Source organism: Acanthopagrus latus, chromosome 22 (assembly GCF_904848185.1).
Source record: "Acanthopagrus latus isolate v.2019 chromosome 22, fAcaLat1.1, whole genome shotgun sequence".
NCBI classification, from domain to species: Eukaryota; Metazoa; Chordata; class Actinopteri; order Spariformes; family Sparidae; genus Acanthopagrus; species Acanthopagrus latus.
Genome location: NC_051060.1, coordinates 14,329,648 through 14,352,777, shown reverse-complemented (window position 1 = coordinate 14,352,777; position 23,130 = coordinate 14,329,648). Strand labels below are relative to the sequence as shown.

At 45.2% G+C, this 23,130-nt stretch overlaps 1 protein-coding gene across 1 annotated transcript in view; it reads right to left on the bottom strand.

The window, feature by feature from the left end:
* The window catches only part of foxo3b (forkhead box O3b), a 45,139-nt gene extending 22,678 nt beyond the window's left edge, over positions 1 to 22,461 (bottom strand). The window contains exons 1-2 of the mRNA XM_037086021.1: positions 22,202 to 22,461; positions 21,139 to 21,868 (exon numbers count right to left, since the gene is read on the bottom strand). Coding sequence (XP_036941916.1) covers positions 21,139 to 21,696 — 558 coding nt within the window. The 5' untranslated portion in view covers positions 21,697 to 21,868; positions 22,202 to 22,461. The remainder of the gene's footprint in view (positions 1 to 21,138; positions 21,869 to 22,201) is intronic.
* Positions 22,462 to 23,130: the final 669 nt, after the last annotated feature.

The window sequence follows — 23,130 nt, the reverse complement described above, 5'->3', positions numbered from 1 at the left end:
TCTCTGATTGCCGTTTTTTTTTTGTGTTTTTTGTATTTTTCTGTCATCTCCCACTCTTTTCTCTCTCGCTCTGAAAGGTCCTTTCTAAGTCAACTCTCCGCACAAAGGCTGTATGGTGGCACTGGCTGGCTGCGGGCCAAAACTCTGACTCTTTTCTCCCCCGCCGTGCTGGTTGAGAGCAATCACTCAATCTGCCTCCCCCTCTCCCGACTATCCCATTTCCACCTCGCTTTTTTGTTTTACCTCCTCCACTTCTTTTTTTCTCCGAGGAGGCAGAGTGGGTGAGATCTCGAACGCGCTCGCTCAAATGTTCCCTTTCACACGCACACATGCGCGCTGCGAGGTGGCAGAGGAGCTGTAGGGCTCAGGGCTTCTGAAAGGGGTGTGTCTGGTAATCCTTTGGAGGTTGTGTGCGAAGGCCTTGTAAACCGGAGAGGGGAGAAAAAGGGGGAGAATAAAGGAAGAGTGGGGGGGGGGAGAAATGAGAGAGAAAGAAAGCGCTGACAGGCTTTTGATTCGAGTGGGCCTCTTTCTGATAGTAGGCTCAACACCACAGCTTCCACATGCTAATAAAAAAAACCTCACACAAACGCACACATATGTTCGCACACCACACTGACCTTAAGAGTGTGTGAAACTTTCAAGAGGGACTCTTCAGTCAAACCTCACCTTAAAGCTGATTGACAGCATCTCACACACTAATTAAAGGCTTGCTCATGAATGCTACAAGTCCACATTGCTTTGGAAAAGGATTCTACCAAGGAAGTACAAAATGAAGACAGTGGGCGGAAAAAAAAGTCAAAATCTGTCCTTAGAGACTGGCAACACAGAGCATACTGCTGCCTGTGCAAGAACGGTGGTTTCAGGTTCCTGATGTGCAGAGTTAAACTTTGACCCATCTAAACTCACAAGCTGACCTCGCCCCAGTTGCTCGTGTGGCACGAGCAGTCAGCAGCCGCCGGCCTCAAACTGACTGAAATAACCAGAGGAAAAGGGAAGTGGTGGTGGTGTTACATTAGCTGGTCTGTCGCTTGCTCGTCTGGTCACGAGATCGAGGTGGAAAAAAAGGGCTGAACCAGCTCTAGATGTTTTTTTTTTCTTCTTTATTCTGAGCTGGATGAGGACTTGCTATGAAGTCTTGCTGTGAAATTTGTGGAATAAAAATGTTCAGTGGCCAATTCTATTGCTTATGCTTTACATCCACAGTGTTTTACATAAGGATCAGAGTGTGTGCTTTACTTTCAAGGTGTGGTCACAGTCTATATATACATGTGCTGCACAATTTGCAGGGTGTGTATGTGTGTGCGTGTGCGTTTCTTATGACTGTTGCTATAAACTATGTGCTCTTCACTTTTGAGGATGAAAATAGCTGGAAGTCAAGGGAATATTGCAAAGTTTCTGGAAATGCTCTGTTTTTCTTTTTTTGCAGAGAGAGGTTTCTCATATCTGTCTGTTTAGGTGGAGCTGGAGTCAGCAGGGGGGTTAGCTTAGCATAACAACTGGCGACAGAAAGAAACAGCACACCAGCATTCATGCAATTTGTAGTATTCTTGGGAGATGATGTGCCACTTTTTTGGTTTTCAGCTAGGAGAATTCACTTCCTAGAAAGTTGTTTGGTTTCTTGGCAACCTCACGGTGATGACAAGACCCCAGGAACTCATTTCCCTGATACAGTCCAGTACAAAACCACCCATCACACCACAAATAGTTGCTTTTAAAATCTGTCGAATTAAATATTTTTTTCTTTGTTCGTGGACAGCTAGGCTACATGTTTTCCCCCTATTCCGAGATTTTATGCTAAGCTAACTGGTTCATATTGAATGAAGTGAATTAAAATGCTGAACTATTTCTCGCAATGAAGGTCTGCACAGATATAGTAATACAGCTGTGACTGTCTGCAGTTACGCCTTTGTGCGTGGTGATCACACCACCGGACCGGCCTGTATGGGACTACTTGATAAGAGAACGCAGGCTGCGTGTTCCATCTTCCGCATCATCAGACTCTGAGTAAGCTTGTCCACTGTATGTTTGTGTGTACGCACGGCATCTTCTGTTGATTTTAGCTTAGTTTTCCCAGAGCGCCCCGGAGTAAAAAGCCTGCCGTCCGTCTGGTGCGCTATTCCACACTAAGTGGGTCAGTGGCTGGCTGCGTAAGGGGGTAAAGTCAGGCTAATGTCACCCAGTTTGTGTGTGTTTGCGCGTGTGTGAGATTGTGGGTGGGTGGGGAAGAGTCGTCTTCATCCGCCATAATAAGTTCAAAGCCGGGGCAGAGTGAGAAGAAGACAAGAGATGAGAGAGACGAGATTTTAAAAAAAGGAAATCGAGAAACCCAGACAGGCAGGAATGCACTTCACCTCATGTTGGCAGGGCTACATCTGAAATGCAACGAGTGCTTGTGTACGAAATGATGGGTTTCTAATAAAAGAAAAAAACGCAGGCGGGTGTAAAAGGGCGAGATGTGTAGATAGAGAGACAGACGGGCACGGGGAAGGGAGGGCTGCAGAGAACACAAACTGCTGCGGGGTGCTTTTAATGTGAAGTATGCAGACAGACATGGCTGCAGAGGGAGTAGTAAAGTGAAGTGTACAAGACTTTATTTTGTCTGCTTTTCACAGTCTGCTTGTCTGGGTTAGTCTACTATGGGCGACGCCTTGGGACCACCACTTACAGGGGGTGCTGGAGTGTGTGTGTGTGTGTGTGTGTGTGTGTGTGTGTGTGCGCGTGTTTCTGCGTCTGCGTGGGAGCACTTAGGGGTAGAGTAAGCACTGTAGAAGAATTTGGGTTAGCGTGAATTATTCACCAGTGTAGACGAGTACGGCAGCGCCGAGCAGGCTTCTCCTCGGGCAGCGCACTCGCTTTTTAAAAAGCTGGGATGGCACACGTGGGGTGGCTGTGGCAGGATTGCTGTGTTATCAATGGGCTTACTGTGTCCACAAAGTCACAGCCCAGCAGATTAGATAACCAAACCATCTTCTATCGGAGTCGGCTGTGGTCCACGGCTCTGTGAGGACGCCCAGTATGAAGCGTCTGGGGGACGAGGAAACTCAGAGGGTAAACCGGGTAGCATGAGGGGGTTTGATGTAGTTGAAAATCAGGGCAAAGTGCCATTCTGTTTCCAGCCTTGCTCTCTCCCCACATTCAAACAGAGAGAAAATAAATACCCTGAGCTGCTACATTCGCCAGGAGTTGTCTGTTTGGATAGTGTGTGTGTGTGTGTGTGTGTGTGTTTGACTGACTAACACACTGTACTATTGCACCGCTGAGTGCAACAGGGCACCCCATGTTAAATCATGCCCTCCCCCCACCTACGCTCCTCTGCCCTCTTCCTTATCCTCCCCCCCTCGCCTCTTCAACTTCCCTTCCTCTTTTAACCTCCCTGCTTTATTCCCCCTTTCCTCTCTTGCCTCAAGTCTCTCTGGGTTTGAAAGTTGGAACGTGGCCAATTAACACAACAGCCGGTTCACCAAACCGAGGTGGTGGAGGAGGGGAACAGAGAAGAGCGAGCGAGAGAAGGCTCACATCGCTACACACTGACCTACATACACTTCCACCCAGCTGATTGAATCCTACGTTGAGGCCTGCGGCCAATCACGAGTGGGGGTGGAGTGCCAGCCAGCCAATGGCATCGGCCGCTCTCCGCGGAGCTCTTGCACTGTCTCCATACAGTTTTCAGTAATCATACAGGGGCAGAGAGAATGAGAGAGACAGAGAGAGAAAGGGTGAACTTGACAGATGAGAGTCACAGAAAATGAGCGAAGAGAAAGAGACAGAAGGGGGGTGAGGCGGAGAAGGAGGGAAAAAATAGAAAAAGGAAAAAGCGTGGAGGCAATATGTGGCTCAGACAGACAAAAATAAACGGCTCTTCCCTCCTCACTGTCTTATGGAGCTACGACTGCAGACAGATAGAGGCTAATGCTGGCTAATGTTAAAGAGTGGATTAGTGTCCCATATTTGTCCTCGCTCCTTTTCCCAGCCCGAGGCCCAGGTTAGCCTTTTCTGAGCCTGACATGTCTGTGCTCCACCTTCTTGCTCTGAAATAGCCCCTTAGCATTATTAGAAAGAGCCACTTAGAAAAAAAAAATCATGTGTTGCTGCTTCAAGATAGGGGTGATTTACATGTTTCTGCTTAAACTTGAGCTTGGTTTCATGGCCCCTTGACTTCAGTCAAAACCTGTGAACCCTCGACACTTGGGCTGTAATGAGCTGTGCTGTCCATTTTTTTATTTTGTAGTTTTGCACCTCATGACGACTCATACACTAGCTGCTAAACCTCATTATCCTGTGATAAAGATGCGAGCTGTTGCTCTCTCTGGATTTGCTGTTATTATCCACACTTGCTTGTTATTCAAAAACCACTTTGCGCCGAATAAAACGATCGATAAAAGTGTACAAGATTTACTGTAGATGTCTGTGACTGACAAAAGAAAAAAAAAACTGAGCTCATCCAAACACAGCCTGAACACAGAGACGCTGAGATAACGCTCGCCCACAGACACAAACACACACAATGTGCACTTGCTTCCCACACACCTCGGACAACGTGATGCTACCACAGAGAGGATGAGGGCATCCCTGGCAACGGGCGAAATGGAAAGTTCAGCCTGCAGCCAATAAACTGCAGGCTTGAACAGAAACCCTTACGCAAGTGTTTACATTTAAGTCCAACGCAGATAATGCGTCTCTACTCCACTCTGTTCTGTCCTATGTGCCGCCGTTTATGCTGCGGTGGCAAAAAGACGGAAAGAGTCTCAAAAGCAAGACAATAATAAAAGCCAAGAAAGGCAAACTGAAGGAAAAAGAGGAGGCGGTGGGGAGGTGCTGAGAGGCAGCGTGAGGCACACTAACCTATATTTAAAGAGATGGAGGCTTATACAGCTCCCACAACACTCCGGCCAACACTCTGGAAATGATGGATTATGGGAAGCAGAGGGGAGACAAAAAGCTATAATATGGTGGCCAGGGACGAGATGGGTTTCGAATCGTGGGGTGTGCAGAGACAAAAACATTTCAACATGCACACCGAGCACGTACAGGCAGCCACATAGCCTCTGAAACAGCCTCGCGCACCAGATCTGTATCTGGTTCACACGTCCCGGAGCGCACACACATGCAAACACACACACACTGTACATTAATCAGACTAAAAGCCTTTCAACCACACGGTGATGTCACTGCACAGCAATAATCCATCCCCGAGGATACAGCGGTCAGCACAGGTCCGCCTCACACTCGCTGTCCATACATGGCGTCCCAAACCCCCCCCCCCCACAACGCGTCTCCCTTTTTAACAGTGGACAGCTCGGCCAATCAGGGGCGACGGGTCTTCATGAATAATGCACTTTGACTTCAAGAGCTCATATGAAAATGGATTCCTGACCAATATTGACCCGTCTGCTTGAAATAAATAAGGAAAAAGCGCGCAGGACTCAACCTGGAGTGAGGTGTCCATGTTAATGACATGTGGCTCGGGTTGAATATGAAGACATCTGTTGATGTAATGCAAAAAATGAAAAAATAAAAGAAGTTTTCACATGTACATCAGTGTTTGGTTAATTTGCAGCACCTGAAGAGTTGAAATGAATCTTAACACTCAAACCATCAGCTTTTTTTCTTTTTTCCTGCCATATCCACTTCTGTTTCAGCTATTTACTTGCGACATTTCCCATAATGCAGTTTGACAATCGGAAGAGAGCGTGCCTGAACTTGTCTCTTCCAGCTGTGGGTGTTGATAGCAGTGTATTATTGATAATGATCAAGCAAAACAGATTTGAAAAAGGCAACCTTTGCCAAAATGCGAGAGGCTGGCTATAGTTTTCTTCCTCTACATCTCCTTCTGAGGGGCCAGCAGAAAAACGTCTAATATTTGGTCACATTTCAGGCAAATCAAACTCTTCAGAAAAAAACGTATTGAAAAGATTAAGGAAAAAGAAATGCCACTTAAAGCTCCCACAGATGAAGGGCATATCACAGACAGTGTCTCCTACAGTGCGTGGAGTCTTCTACACTGATAGTAACAGCCAAACAGGGTGGGACTGCACATACTGGCTGCTCGTTTGACTCTCCAGGCCAGATCACATGAGCTCCAACACTGTACGTACGCTCCCCTCCCCCAGCACCAATATGCAGAGGGACTGACAGAAAGAAAAAAATGGAGGGAGATGGAGGAAGAGGAGGAGAAGGCGGGAGGCCCACTCTCCTTCCCCTCAACTGTGTTTCTTTAAGTCGCAGCGCGTCAGCGTGACCTGAAGGCTTCCACCAGAGAGGAAGGCAGGAGTGAAAGTTTGCCGAGCGGGGAAAGTGAGGATCTCTCTGGGGGGAAATGTACAACAACAGCTGAGGCCAGGGCTTTCCCCCGCATTATCCCTGCCCCCTCGGCGTATAGTACTACACACACACGTGCCTATATATTCAAAGTGAACACAAAGCCCGCACTATATCAGGGCCCCTTCTTATTCAAATGCCTGGAGCAGAGCATGGCAAGAAGAAATGTGCACAATCTCCGTGCTTCCAGTTTTATGTGTGTACGCATGTTACGTCCATACTGCACGTGTCCCTCCAAATGTGAATGTGTGTGTCAACTGTATGTGTGTATTCGGTGTTCCGTCCTTGCCGCGGAGCCATTTTGAGAGCCTCCAGGTCTTGAGGTCAGCGTCTTTGGGTATCGGTTACTCTCCTCAGCAGCACCAAGGGGCTAAGTGATTGATGGACAGATGGCTCGCCGGGTCAGGATGAAGGTCGCCGTGGGAACAGAGGGATGAGCTACAAGTTGGGAGGAATCACACTCGCATGCACACCCGTAATGCCTACAAACAACACCGACACAGCCCAGCAGCACAGGGCGAAGATGAAGGGAGGGCTAAAACTGAGAGGAAGACTCTGTGTCTGTGTAGAGTGGTGGTGGCCAATGTGCCTTGGAGCTTTGGAGCGATTTCATGCCCCCATAAGCAGTGAAACGCACAGACCCAGACACACACACACGCACGCACACACACACAGATAGACAGACACACACACACACAAACACACTGCTTGGCATTCTCTCTACCCAGCTACCGCGTCAGATGAAAAAAAGCATGGCACGTGGTGAGAGACAGAAGAACAAAGATACGCAAAGAGAGAAATCAGCCACAACATGCATTCACTAATGGCTGCAGCAGAGCGCCGGAGCTATTCATGCAGCATCTTCTTTTCACTGCTATTGGCTAAAGAGTGCAGCTTCCCTGGGACAGCGTGAAAAGTCTTCAGTTGCTATTACTGGGAGAGTACTTTATGCATTTTGCAAAGAAAAACATGCCCTAATTCTCTTAAAACCCCTTGCATCGTGCGTAAGTGCTAAATATTTAGGAAGCTGTCGGGGGTTCAGCTGAGTGAACTCAAATTAAAAGGATAAGTTCACCAAAGTGGATGGGATGTTTTGTAGTCCAGAAGACATTTCTGGAGCTTCCCAGCAACACAGAGTTGCAGCACTCTCCTAAACAACTGAAACAGATGGGGACTCACAGATATAGTGAAGGAAACAGACAGGACAGCAGGAGCGCACATGTTTCTGTTTACACTAAATTTATGCCACATTCAAGTTCACACATGTCATCCCAAACTGGTTTTAAGTGGTCTTTCAAGCTCTCAAAGAACACGAGGACATAGACTTCTGCGCCGTTGGCCGTCTTGCTCGAGGCTATTTCCAAGCGGCCGCTGAGCTATTAAATCTTTCTCATATATGCCCGTCTCGTCCACAGATCTGACCTGGTAACCTTGGTCGCATACGCTTAGTGTACCGTCTATGTTTTCAACCTGGGCATAAAATGCAACACTGTCATGTTGAATTTTTAACACAGCAGAGCACGTCGGACAGGGCAGAGGAGGTCCGCTGCTTTCAGCTGTGAGTTTGCGGGTGAGAGGTCCCACAGAAACCTCTCTCTCTGGGTTACTGGGCCAGCAGTCAAGTTCTGACCTTTCCCTTTGTCAGCTCAAGGTACATATGCTCCTGCCCATGACCCCCGGAGTCAGATTTCACAAACTCCACAAACTCAACCTCAGCCTTAAAAATCCTTTGCAGGATCCTTCTGTCAGCTCTCTTCAGCTCTCAAGTTGTTTTTTTTCCCCAATAAAACAAACTTGTCCAGAAATTGTTTGGCTAAAGGTCGAGTCAGTTTGTGCACTGTCAGCAAACACATAGGGGTATGCTTATTAGATCTGCTGCTGCGCTGTGCAGGCACTCTTATCACCCCCTCCCCCCACTCTCTCTTATAAAATCCAGGTGTGCAAACACAAAGGTTTACCTAGGCCTCATAAACGATAACAGATAAGACGAGAGGAGGGGAGAAAAATGAAAAAAGAAGCAGGCCCAGTTCCTCAGAGCCACCCCGCCCCTCTTAACCTGGCTTGTGGCTTGGCCTAGTTTTTTTTTTTCATCCCAAGGTGACAAGATGCTTTAAAACTGGAAGCTCTTGCACAGATATGAAGTCAGTTATTGCCTCACCCTCTCTCATAAACTGAAGATATGATTATGGGGACGGGAGCCTAATCAGTTAAAAGAGGCGACTGCCATCTGGTATCTACTTTGCAATCAGAAGGTGAGGGGCTTGAGTACTGATAAGAGGCATCTAGGAGTCTGAGCGAGGACTTCACCCATCAGCTAGTTCTCAACAAGACTAAAGACACGAAGAACAAGTCCAGACTACGACTGTAGCGATGATGGTGGCAAATGTTATCTATGGGCTGACCTTTCGAGCAGACTTTTTGAACAATCCATCCAACGGAGACATTTCACTCAAAAGTCTGGGGATCACCAACATTACTCAGAGTGGACATCAGGGAGACATGGTTATCTTCACCAAAAACCTGTACCAATCGTATTGAGTAGATGTTGGGATATTTTGCAGGATTAGTGAAAAGTAATACAATAGCTCTCAGCTTGGAGAGCCGCACAGCAGAGGGATTCCAGCTTTCAAGGAGCAACTTGAGAAAGAAAAATTCTCTGAACTGAAATTCTATCACCTGCGTAATTTCTGTTTTAGGCGCTAGTGCGAGCAGGAGTGGAGGACACTGAAAAACGCTGAGGTTTTCACAGACGATACATGTGGAAAACATTAATTAAAGGAGACAAAGGGGATTTTTTTCAGATGCACACATAAACACACACTCTTTGATCTAACTTCAGCTGCTGCCATCGGCCTCGTCTCCCTGTTTCAGCGTTCAGTGGCTAAAGCGGCCTCGACAATGGCTTGCCTTCATCCAGCAGTGAACCCGCCTCCACACACACACACACACAATCTCTGAAGTCCGTGGCCATAGCTGTGACTTCATGAAGAGTGGGATTAATGCTTACAGGCTGAGGTGCGTGGGTCTGACCAACACAATGAACTGTGAACTGCCAGCTACGTGGAAACATGTGAGTAGGCCTTGAAAGGCTAACACGCACACAAACACACAGATATCCACACACACTCAAAGGGGTTGCGTTTTGTTCAGAGAAATCACTACGGGGACGTCATGGGAACTATTATTGGACGCCCAGAAAGAACTGAAAACATCATTCCCTTGTTTTAATGATGCATGGACGATGTGGAACATTGGAGCCCAGCATGTGTACAGAAACACATCTCAAGCTGTGTAATTCATACCAGAAACTGACACGCTTTGAATGTGTGACTCTGACCTATAGGATTTCACAGAGACAAGAGAATCCTGTGTGTCCAGATAGAAAGCCTGAGGGTTGAACAGGTGGCTGGCAGGCTGGCTGCTTGATGGCACTCTCAATCTTTGCTTATCAAATCTGGGAGTGCCGTCTCTGTGGTTGGAGAGCTTCCAACAGCAACTCCCAGAACTACAGGGAATGTAAAGCTGCACGCCAGCCACGCACAACTGACTGCTCACGATGGGAATCAGGTTAAACATCAATGAGCACTTGTTGATTTCTTTCCTGCAACAACTTTGAGCATCAATCAAGGAAAATATTTGCTGGTTTAGTCTCTGTATATGTAAAGATTCCCTGCCTTTCTTTGTGATATAAAAATGTATTTCTTTGTGTTTTGAAGACATCTCTGTGCTGTAGGAGTGCTGCCAGCGTGTTTTTCACAACGTTTGGACACTTTTTGGACAGGAGTTGGTTGATCTAAGGAAAACTGATGAACTGGTGAAAATTCGTAACACGATGATTGATTGATTAACTGTTTTGTGTCTTTTTTTAAAAGTAAAATGCAGAAAACTGTTTGGACTGGGAGCTTAAAACACCACGAGTGTTGATGTTTGGACCGCTAGCACAGAAGCTTTGAACAGGGACGGGCCAGGGCTAGCTGGTTAGCGTGCTAACTTCAGTAGACATCTCCGCAACACGACACATTGATGTCATAACTTCAAAACCGGTATTTTTCCACATTCTGTACATAGCTTTAGTTAAGTTTTGAATGTTTTTCTCCCGAAGCCTTACATATGCCACCTTTAATTAATAAATTACTGAAATAATCAACAGATTAATGTACAATGAAAACAGCTGGAAGGTGCAGCTAAATTATCTGTTTGTGTATTTTGGTGAAATCTTTAATGTGAAGCAATCATAATGCTGGTATTTCTCAGACGTCACCTGTCAATCTAGAGGAGTGTTCAGTATTGAGTCATCCATTTTGGTCTTTCCCTTGATGAGAGAAATACAGTAAGGGGTGCCCATTTCTGCCACAATGACCATCACTTCTCATTCTCTATAGCAGGGTTTTTGGTCTTTCCAAACATCCTCTGGTGTGAGACAGACACATGAAATATACTTCCCGTGTGGTCCAGAAAATTTCCTCGGAGCTGACGAGTTTTTAGAGAAGCAGCTTTTAAAGTTTTTATGATTTGGTGCCATCCTGATTGACTCGTGGCTAAGAGGCTAACCATGTGACCTCAACATCCCCAGTTTGATTCTGGCTGGGGACATTTTGTTGCATGTGGTAATGGCAACTCTCACCCTATGTGTCCTGTCTTTAACTCAACATCAAATTAAAGCAGAAACACAGCAAGGAACCTCATGATCTTCATTTTGGTTAACTTTTAATTGTGTTCAAATGTGAATCAAATGTGAAGTAATGAAGTGTTTACTGCTTTAAAATGAGCAAAAATGCGAAACGAATCATGCTGAACCTAATAATTCTTTGCATTTTTCAACAGAACACGCCAGCTGGGGATTACAATATGATACATAAATCTACACAGGGACAATATCTCACTGATTTTTGCTAAGGAAACAAGCTAATAGACCCTTTAGAGATCAAATCATAAAATGTATGTGTCCGATGTGGTTATATCATTCCTGCTAAAAGTGGATATATCCAGAGTTTGCCAGTGTTCCCATAAACAATTATTTCAGTGAATTTAAAGGTAAAGTACCCAAACTATTGACATGTGTGGTTATAAAATCAAAAATTGGTTTTAAGAGCAAGGGTAGGCAAAACAGAAAGACTTGCGAAAGCAGCTGTTCCACCACAATATATCAACAGCAACATCACTTCACCCCCAACCCCACATTCACCAGCTTTCTTCTTCTTCTGTCTCCCTCCTCTGACACAGAAAGCTTTATTGTAGTCAATTAAATCTTAATCAGGAACAGTAGCTCAGCCCGTCCTTTGCAGACTCAGTGATGCCAGATAGGTGGAGTGGTGTAATTGAAAGAGACAGGCTCAGAAGAAAACAAATTAAAGTTTAAAAGCCAGGAGTCGTGTCGGCGAGGCATATTCAGAGATGATCGCTTCAGATCAGCCACGCGCAAATGACTGTTGACAGAGTTCTGAGGGAGATACTGAGGCGCTCACCGGCCTCTCCATCCCCCCAAAACACACTTAATTTGTCCTAAAAAAATGTACTACTATTAACGAATTATATTATTATGGCTGAACAACACAAACACACTCAAAAGGTGTGTGTGTGTGTGTGTGGTATGATGATGATGTGTGTATGTGTGTGTGTGTGTGGTGTGTGGTGGTGGAGGGAGTCGATTACAGAGGAGGAGGCAGCCGAGAGGCAAGGGGCCCACTTCAGCAATGTGGTTATCGGAGAAACTGAGAAGCAAGGCCAGAACGGGAGGTATGTGGTGTGTGTGTGTGTGTGTGTGTGTGTGTGTGTGTGTATGTGTAAGCAGAGGGGGAGGGGAGATGTGCCACTCTGTTATCAGCTGTCACCCAAACTGTGAGACGTCCCCCCACCTGCTTGACAAGTTATCAGTTGCTATGGAGACAAACAAGTAACAACCGCCCTCCCTTTCCCCATGTCGGCACACGTATGCATGCCTTCATGTAAACATGTTTAAAGCCGCTGAGGGGACTATCATAATTAACTGCATCGTCCCAAAGACTCTCCTTCTCTGGCCAGTGAGACTTCCTGTGTTTCATGGCCCATTTCCTGTGTGATGTAAACATAATATTTCCTCCACTGTATCCAAGCCTGCTGTTTTGTTTGCTTGTATTGATACATAACACTGTTTTGATTCTTGTGTGGCAAGTATGTAGCTGAAGCCAGTTAGCTTAGCTTAGCATAAAGTCTGAGGCAGGAGAGGATATGGTCCATTGCCGATGACAGACATTCAGCGACTTCTGAGTCCCGCATCATCTTAACATCGTCATTTAAAAGGTCCCTCCCCCACAGAGAGTGCAATAAAGTAGTATGTCTCCTGTCCACCCTCGGATTTATGACATATGGGAGAGACTATGACACAAAGTTTAATTAATAAGTTTAAAGTTTAAATTGAATTCATTACCGTTACATCACTATGTCCTGATGCTGATGCATCATTGTACTGCTTTGCAAATCCACTTTGACTTCAATATCTCTGTAAGCATCTGAAGAGTGGCCACTTGTTTAATAAATACTGGTGCTTGTTAAAACAGAAATTCACTTCCGCAAAGACTGAGGAGCTTTGCTTTATTGCCCATCAGCAGGTTTGTTTTGCATCTGTGTATTTGTAGATTTATCTTATTCAGACAGAGTAAACTGTCCTGAGGGTGAGGTGTAATTGTTGCTTCCTTGATGTTTTATTTATTTTCCCATTGGCAGAGACACGGTACATCTCAGAACGCCATGTCCCCTGCATGATTTTCAAGTCAGACTGGTGTTTCTGTTTTCTCTCTGACATGACTAAAACTTTTTCTGCTACTTATAATTTATTCATCCTACTAGAGAGACTCGCCCTTTGCCTAACCTTTCTCCATAGGGTTCAAAGATCAGGCTTAACGACAGAACGGCATGTCTGGAACTTGTTTTTAAGGATACACCGGTGACAGGAGTTTAACCCTCAAGTTAAAGACTAGTCTCTGACCACTAGACAAACCACTCTAGTCCCCTGCTTGACCATAATATGATGATGTCAAAAGAGATCTATTCCTCCAATGCATCCTTCTTTTGTCAAGTTATTCTTATACTTTTCTGCCAGTGCAATGCATTTCTTACCTTCTAAAACTACCAGTATGTCCCTTGATGAATTCTCCCAACTTTCAGTTGTGTGCTTTGCTGTGGTTCTCTGGCTGGAACACTAGTTGTCAAACAGCAGCAGTTGGAAAAGATCAGTGTAATAAATATCAGTGTTGTATAAACCACTGAGTGATTGTTTTGCAGTGCGAAGGTGCTTTCATAGCAGGATCAGAAATGTTCGTAATTCAACAAGCCCTTTAAAGATATTGAAATGTGCTATTTCCTCTAGTAATTAGCAAGTTTCTGTAAATCTTTCAGAAGAATTCCAGTAATGATTTGTGATTGTGCCAGCCCCAGTAAATTACAGCTCAACATATTACCAGTCAGGCTCAATATTACTAACATTCTATAACACAATTTTTTCCTGCAGGATTTTTTTGCTTACTACTAGGGGATTTGAACAGAAGCTCAGTGACTAATGAAGATGCTAAAAATCTCAAAAAAGTGAAGAAAAATAAACTACAGCAAAAGTTAGATGAGAAGAGTGATACCAATTGCATGTCTGCACAGTTAATATGAAGCTACCGCTAGCAGCTGTTAGCTTAGCTTAGCACAGTGTTTGTAGTGTTTTTCAAACTTTCATGTTACCTTCTTTCTATCTTGCCACCACAGTTTATGAATGAATCCTGGATGACCTATGTGCATTAACATAAATATGTAGTAAGATTTTTCTTTTAAATGAAGGAAGACAGAACTTACATAACAATAAACTGATAGAATTAACTATATACTTTTATATAGTAGGCAAGAAAGCAAAGAACCGTATTCCTCAAAATCCCTTTGGGTAATCCTGCAAGAAAGGGCAACATGCCAGTTTAGCATGTTATCAGTGTTTGTATTTAAGATGCTATCAAGGATCGGGCGTGTGCAGACAACTACTTTCTCCTTTGCTGTGCGTGCGTGTCTGTTCACCACATTCAGACACACACAACATATAAATCCTTTGACCTGTCTGCCCTTAACTATCATCATCATGTAAAGCTAGTCTAAGTCCAAAATCTGCCTTTCAAACGCTGGGATTTCTGCAAACAGCTCAGCCCAGCTGGCTCACATCGAGGTTTTAAGACCATTCATTTCTTTTACAATCTGCATATTTTCACAGCAACAACAACAGTGTCTCAAGTGTCTCGAAAGAAAATGCTTGAGAGTTACCATTATGGCCACAAAAAGACAAGAAGGAGTCAAGGGAGTACAGAGTGTAACAAGAGCAGAGGCCCAAGATTTATCTCCATTCATTAGAGCCCAAAACAGATTTCAAGAGTTGGGCTTCAGAGGAGCTACAGGGAGAAGGCTTGTTTTTGCTCACCACAGTGTTTTACATCCAGACAAATGAGGGAGCTGGCAGGAAAATAATGAGGGATGGCATGGGAGAAAGAGAGTGGAGTTGGAGCCATGAAAGAAAGGCAGAAACTGCGAAAGAAGCTTCGCCTTTAGCCAAGAACAGGCTCTTAAAAATTAATACAGTGATCTGAATTCATCCCGAGCGCATTGAATAATTGAGAAGTGTCTTTGAGGGGAACAGATCGTGCCGAGTGTGACACGGTTGGGATGGTGAGGACGCAGAAAATGACGGGAAAACCGATGAGAGAGACGAAAATCAGCTTTTTTCTTTCTTTCTTTCTTTCTTTATTTCTTGCAGCCACAAATACATACACAAACACACAAGAGGAATTTAAAACAGAACAGTCATCTAGAATACCGTATGTCTGCGAGTTTCAAAACCTGGACTCATTTTGTCTGAAAATTTGACAAATTATGTGGCTACTTTCACAAGCAAACAGATGGGCACATAATGAGACAGTGAAAAGGAGACAGAGGAAGGAAGAGGGATACCACGACAAAAAGAGAGAACATACATGCTGATGCACACTATGATATACACTGTGGCCAAAGGTATGTGGACAGCCCTGACTGTGTATTTACATAATCTTTTGGTCTGGGGCTATGTGTAACTTGACATTTTGGTGCAACAATTCATTTGAATATTTACCAAGAGCTACATGAAGAGGAGTTAGATACCTGTACAGATATGAAGTTAGTTTAGAAGTCTTCAAACCGGGGAAACGGCTAGAATAGCTAACAAAAGCTAGCTCTGTCCTTAGCTAAAAAAAAACTAAACCTTCTAACCCCTCATTAAACATACACACGTAATACTGTTTTTACACATCTATTATTGTGCTGATTAAAGCAGCAATGGACACATTTTCTACCTTAACTCATTGTTGTGTTGACTCTACAATGTAACGGTTAAACTGGTCTTTGTTTGCCACCCGGCACGAAATCTCCTGGGAAAAAATGAAGGCTTAATGGTGATCCAGTCGGGCTGGAATCAATTATATTTAATTGAATGACTCTATTATAAACTAAATTAATTAATGAATTTGTTACCTTTGGAGAAAGCCAGGCTAGCTGTTTTCCCCTGCATCTACTCTTTGCTCTAAGCTAAGCTAATAGTTAGAGCTATATTTACTGTACAGATATGAGAGGCATCAATCTTCTTGCTAACTCTTGGCAACACAGCAGATTTCCCAAAACATTGCATTAGCCCTTTAAAGGAAAACTTTGAATCACATTTTGGACCACAGTGTGCTTTCAGCACTATAGCAGCCGTTTGGCAGTGCCTCCTAGCAGAAAAAGGGCTCCATGAAGAAAGTTTTCTACTGCACAGAGCTCAGACCTCAACCCCATCCAACATCTCTGGGATCAACTTTTACTCTGAAAACAAGCCAGACGTTATCACCGAACACTGTGGCTGACCTCACTAATTCTCTTTTGGCTGAATGGCAGTAAAGCCCTGCAGCCAGGTTCTTAAAGTGAAAAAAGCCTCCAAAGAAGAGTAGACGCTGATATAGGTGCTGATTAATGTAATAAGAGTTCAGCAGTCACGTACAGGTATAATGCTAATGTGTCTGCATACGTTTGGCGATATAAAATAATTTTCAGATCTAAAAATCATCTAGCAGTGAAACTCCTCGGGCATCTAAAGAAAAAAATGTGTCCATTGATTGGAAATGGAACTAGAACAGAGCCTGGGGGTTTTCCCGCACACAGAGGTTGACTGCTCGGGGTCACACAATTCAGACTTGAGGGGTGTCTGGAGCTGGTAGGTTCCCATAACCCATCGCCCCCTTCAGCCTAACAAACCAGCGAACCCCTCCATTCGGGAATCACAGCCAGAGGGCAGTTGTAATACACCAATTTAGAGCAAAGCTTGTTAATTTACTCCCTCGGCTCACCCCTCCCATCTCCTCCTTCTACTGTCTTCACACACCCCCACCCACCCGGCCCCCTCCACTCCCCCTTTTTTTTTATTGCCCTTTTGCTTCAGTTCCTTCAGCCTGGCGCAGTGCCAGCTCTGTTTGAGAGGCATCCAGATTGTTTTCTGAGTACCTGAGTGCACACACATACACAAATCCAGGCAGACAGCCTCTGTTTTCAGTATTTTCTTCAGCATTATAAGAATTTCCTTACTAGCCAGTCAAATAGACCCCAGATAAAAATTTAAACTCCAGCCACAAGTAGCCATGTCTTGCAGGGATATTCACGGCGGACTCTAGGATCTTTGATTGACAGCCAATGAAAAGCTTAATGTTGTTGTCTCTACCCCTTCCCTTTTGTTAGCCCCCCTCCTGCTCTGATAGGAGCAATAAATAATTTCAGCCCCAAAGAATCAACACTTTCAGCGTGCTAGGCCATTAAAATGATAATCAACATGCCCGGTGGGCTTACAAGGGCCTGTTTTCCATACGCCTCTAGACAAAGTCAGATGGGGGAATGTGCAGAGGGTAGTACAGTAACTCTGGGTATGAATCTGTGTGTGAAGGCTGTGCTTCTCAGTCTCTTCACTAAATAACAGATCAAATGAGAACATGTTTAACACTTGTGGTTGTGACTCACTTTCTTGTGGTTTGAGCCGAACATGAACTACCTGTAAATAGCCATCAATTAACGAGACATTTAGATTAATGTACATGTTAAACAACAACCTCATGTTGACAATGATCGCTGCTCGTTGCAGCCCCGGGGGGACTTAAAGATCAATCTCATGAATTAATTCTAATGAGCTGAACTAATTTTAGACCCCTGTATAAATTAAGACCTGCGGCAGACACTCGCAGTCATGAACTCTGGTGATACGCCTGAACATGACCGGGCAAATGCACCGAGTCTGTTTGAGCATGTCTGTCAGTGCGGGAATGTATAGCCTTTCTAAAAACACACACGCAGGCTGTCAACTTTATCTGAAGTCCAAAGAACTGTATGTGCCACAAATGGGAGTATGTGTGGCCGTTAGAACTTGTTTGTGTATTTGTGAGGATCACTGTGACATAACTGGGTCTTGGCCTGTGACGGGCAGCTGCTGGGAACAGGGAGCCTGTTACGGCAGGGTTAAGTAACACTAGAGCTCAAAGTTCTCAGCAGCCAGGAATACTTGCACACACACACACGCACTCTCGAGTGCGCACGAATGCGTACGCCCGCCTGTGTGCGCCCGCCTGTGTGCGCGCACAGAAATACACACAGGTGCGCCTAATCTTTCGATTATGCAAAGACAGACAGGTGAAAGACACACTCGCAGAGTTACAGGCGTGTTTATTGGTGCTATTTTGAGACGCAGCCCGTCACTCCCTGCCATACCAAAGCTTCTCTTAGCACACATTTCAGTAGACCCAGACCTGCCTCTCTAGGACAGAACTGCTGGATATGATATGATGTGTGATTTTTCGGGGGGGGGGAATAAATCCATTTACTTACTAAGCAAATTTTTAATTTCTTAAAGGTCAAATTAAATGTAAACACATCCTATATACAAGAAGCTTGCTTTCATGACACAGTCAAAAAGTGATCAAAGAATAATTCAATGTGATAATGAAACTGAGGAGACATTTACTTTCAGTGTTAAATCGACATTAACATACTGTATGCTGAGTTAAGAATGCATAAAGGAGCAAAATAACGGTGTAACTAATAAAAGCCTTTGCAGTGACTTCTCGGTTAAAGACAATCTAAGGTGATAAAATATTTCCTCCTGTTACGTTTGGTGGTGCTAACCTACTTTTACCTCCCTTTAATGGTTAACTGACAGAGATATGAAATAGAGTGACGTAAGTGGGAACCTGGGAGAGAAACCCAGGGGGATTACGAGGGTTTGCTCAGCAAATCTCCTCAACAAAGGTGCCCTGGCTGCATGAAACTGTAGGTGTTCAAACCTGGCTCTGTGTGGAGGTGAAACCTAAGAGTCTCTGACAGTGAAACGGAGAGAGAAGGGGCTCTGAAACAAGTCCCCGTACAGAGGTTGTCCTCTGAACACCTGGCTCCGCGGGATGTCTTTGGTTTCACAGGCTTTTTTACTAAAGCCTAACTGCAGCTTGCGGCGCACTCTGGCCTTGATGCTGTGAAACCGGCTTGTCATTTTGGAGCTGCAGGGATCTATAATGCTAAAGAAAATGTTCCATCTGACCTGTGCACCTTTGTGAAGCTTCGTGTGGCCACCAGCCAAGTCGTCAGAACTAATGCTGGCAGTTTACATTTCTGCAAACCGCTGATCAAATCTGCAGATTGTATTGTTGACATTTGTAAGAACATCACATCACATGCACATTAGATGTAAATAAGCTGAATTTCATATCGGGAAGTACAGCGTAAGTTTGGTGGAGTTACCTTTGAATGAGAAGGCTGCTAGGCTAGTGACTGCCGAGTTTGAACTTTTACAAGCATGAAAAGTCTGGATATTTCAAACTAGATGCCAGCACATCTCCAGCAGTGTGTGGACACAAAACCAGTCATTTCTCACAAGACTTCAGTATATGTCCAGCCATCTTAGTGGAGACAATACCAGGTGTTACTGATGAGACTTCAGAGATCTCCAGTCGTGTTAGTGGAGACAAAACTAGATATTTTTGACAAAATATTGGGACATGTCCAGTTAAAACAGGATCCTCTTTTTTTTTTTATCCCTAATTGAGTATTTTTTGTGCTTAAACCGACCCGATAAAGACAATGTTGTCTCAACATGAAACTGAAAATTGAGCCTAGGGAGATGTACAGCTGCAGTGTATTCGTGGCTGGCAGAGATAGATGCCAACATCTATACTGGCGGGTGGGTTGATTGCCACACCTCTGTGTATGAAGAAGGGGTCTGCAATGAAAAGAGTCTTTTATAAGAAAACTAAAAAAAGATGCAGGCTGTGAGCAGCGGCCCAGATTTATTGACAGACCATGCGTAACACTAAACCAGCGACAGCCTGGCCCTCATGCCCGAAATTCCAGGAGTAACAGCCCTGCATGGTGACGGTGAACCCGGCCTTGACTTGGTTGGGCTACACACACACACACACACAGCCTCCCTTCTCTGCTCTTCACTGAAGCATATCACATAGCAAAACTTGAGAAGCCCCGACAAAATATGGCCTATAGGCTCCAAGTCCCCTTGGGACTGGTCCAGCCTGTGACGGGTGTTAATCTCTGCTCTCTGACCTCCTTCCCCCCCTCCTCCTTTCCCGTCTTCTTTCGTGGGGGCCCATATGTCTTTTGGGTGACCAGATAGCTGCCTTTTTTCTAACAACGACAAAAAAAAAAAGCCTCACCCTTTAACAGTGCACCCAAACTCATGGCAACCCAGTGGTTATGTAACTCCCTCATGGCAGGATCAGCAACCTTGGCAGTTGCCTACCTGACCCAGGAGACTGATATATCCCCGCCAAGGTTTACATAACAAATGGCAAACAGGGCAATACCGCTGTGGTTACAGTAGCCTGATGGAAATTTTAGCCTCTGAATGTAAAGGGCAAAAAAGAAAAACCCAAAAAACATGAAGCAATAAACCATTAAAATCAGGATTCACAACCACAGAGAGAGACTGGAAGTGCCCCACATGGACGCAGCCCTCACAGGCACTCTCCCCCCTCCATGTGCAACATCACTGTTAAATCGTTTTGTTTACATCCAGCTCATTGTGCCATTAATGGATTAGCTGCTGTTCAGTAAACTGCATTATGCAACTGTATCATTCCTTGAGTCTTAAACGGGGGTTGCGTCACTCGAAATAGGCTACTGTGTTTCCAGACGAACCGGTTACAACCTTTCTGTTTGCTCTGATTCCAGACATGTGACTGCGGCTCTGTCGTCAGAGGAATAACATCGCTCATCACAATAAAAACTCGAAATAAAAAAAAAGACAAAGGGGAAAGGTGCGATTTCAATAATAATAATAATAATAATAATAATAATAATAATAATCTCCAAAATGTAAAGACAATAGACATCACGTTTTTTGGTCGATTTAAAAAGGTAATTATGTGTAGGTCACTGGACCCCGGAGAGAGTAATGATCTCAGATGCCTCCCTTATGAGATTTTTTTCTCATTTGCTCGACGTTTTCGGACAGATCTGTAATTCCCATTAGAATGATAATGAGAGGAATAATGAGCGCCAGACTTTCCAAATAGACGCTCGTAAAACAAAAACACGAGACTGTGCTGCTATAAGAGCGTGTGTGTGTGTGTGTGTGTGTGTGTGTGTGTGTGTGTGTGTGTGTGTGTACGTCAGTGGGTTTACAAGCCACATGCTTTTTGTTTTTGTTTTGATGGAGGAAGGAGGGGGGCTGGCTGGCTGGATGGGTGGGTGACAGAGAGAGAGAGAGAGAGAGAGAGAGAGAGAGAGAGAGAGAGAGAGAGAGGGTGGTGGGGGGACGACTCTTACCTTCCATCCTGCAGAGCTGTTACTGTCGCCTTTGTCTTTAAAGTAGGGGATGGATCTCACCATCCAGTCATAAATTTGGGACAGTGTCAGTCTCTTGTCCGGCGCGCTCTCGATGGCTTTGGTTATCAGGTCTGCGTAGGAGAGGTTCCCCCAGGCGTTCCTGCGAGACGATGCCTTCCTCGGGGTCTGCTGCGCGGCCAGGCTGCTGGGGGTCAGCGCGCCGGAGGTGGCCGTCGGAGAGTGCGTGGAGAGCGGGGAGCCTCCGCTGTCGTGGCCGGGAGAGGAGAGCGCCCCGTCGGCCGCGGGGCTGTTGCTGCTCTGGTCCTCCGTCGCCAAGCCGGAGCCATTGACACCGATGGCCGAAGCGGTGGCGTTGTCCTCCTCGTCGTCCTCCTCCTCGGGTATGATATCTGTGTCATGGCTCTCCGGTTTCACCGCGTTCGAGTCCGGTCGCGGCAGCGGCCAGGTGCAAGACCTGGGCCGCTTCTGGGGCTCGAAGTCCGGGTCGATGGCCACGTCCAAGTCTGGGAGATGGTCGGGGAGCGGAGCCTCGGCCATGATCTCCAGCTCCGGTCACAATCTCGCCCCCGCTGCCAGGTAAATAAAAGTTACAAGACGAGAAACGAGGATCTGTCAAAGTCGCGTCCCATGAATGCGCGCTCCCGTCCTTTGTTGCTATTCCACACCAGCGGAGTCCTGACGGGGCCGAGGGCGACTCACTTATTAGCGCCTGTTGAGGACATAAAGACAGAGAAAATCAGCCCGACACATTCAGCCAGAGTGAAGTTCAAACACAGCCCGAGAGACTCAACACAGCGGCCGAGCGTGTCAGCGAGGCTACGATAAACTACTCCTTAGAAATAAGAGAATGAATCGCCCCCCCTGAGTTCATTATGAAACACTACTTGCTCATGAATAAGAGCTCTACATAAAAATAATAATAATAAAAATAATATCCTGATGCACGGAGGTCTGAATCCACCCACAGCAGATCAGTGACAGGGGAGAAAGTGCTCAAACCTCGTCTCACATAAATCCGATCCCAACTCTTTAAATGAAATACCTTGCACTTGCGCTCCGTGGCACCAAATAAATATATATTTTTTCTTTTTTTAAAAAAAAAAGCCCCCAGACGAGACTCTAGATCCCGGATTGTCCGCGACCACTTCCAGATGCCATCTTGACTCTTTCTCCTCGTTTCGCTCCGTTAAGTGCGCTTCTGCGATATGGAGACAGATTGGATGTGTGCGGGGCAAGTCAGTGTCGATGTGGACTAAGACTGCCACCTCACTCTGGGTTACTACTGTATCTCGATTTGCTCTCCACTCACAGCGCTGCGCGCACACGCACACACGCACGCACGCACACACACACACACACACACACACACACACACACACACACACACACACACACACACACACACACACACACGCATGCAAGTCGATCAAGGGCCAGCCCCCTGGATCCTGTGCATGGGATCGCCTTTTAAAGAGACACTGCAGTCCGACAGGACCGAGCGGTCTGCGAGCAGGTGGAGGCTGCTGGGACACGTCCCGACATGTTGATGACTGATACACAGAAATAATGGCGCACAACATAAGAAGAACAGAGGACCGATTAAAGTCGAGCAGTATTTTTTAATTTTTGAAAGATTCTTTGACTGTGCTGTGGTTGTAAAAGAGGAGTTTGAATGTCAAACCGTGAGTGCTACAGATGCTCTGTTATAATCCATTAATTTTGATGCATCTGACTCTGAATTGTTTAATTATCACTTAATCTGTCAATTATTCTCCTGGTTAATTGACTTTTTGGCTCATTAAATATTAGACTATCATGAAAATGTATCCACAACACTTCCCCAGAGCCCTGTCGACATATTTTAAAAAAATACATTTAATTTAATATCACATGAGACAAAAAAAGAGAGCAAATAATCACATTTGAGAGGCAATAATCAATAATCTTTTGACATTTTTGCTAAAATTAAAA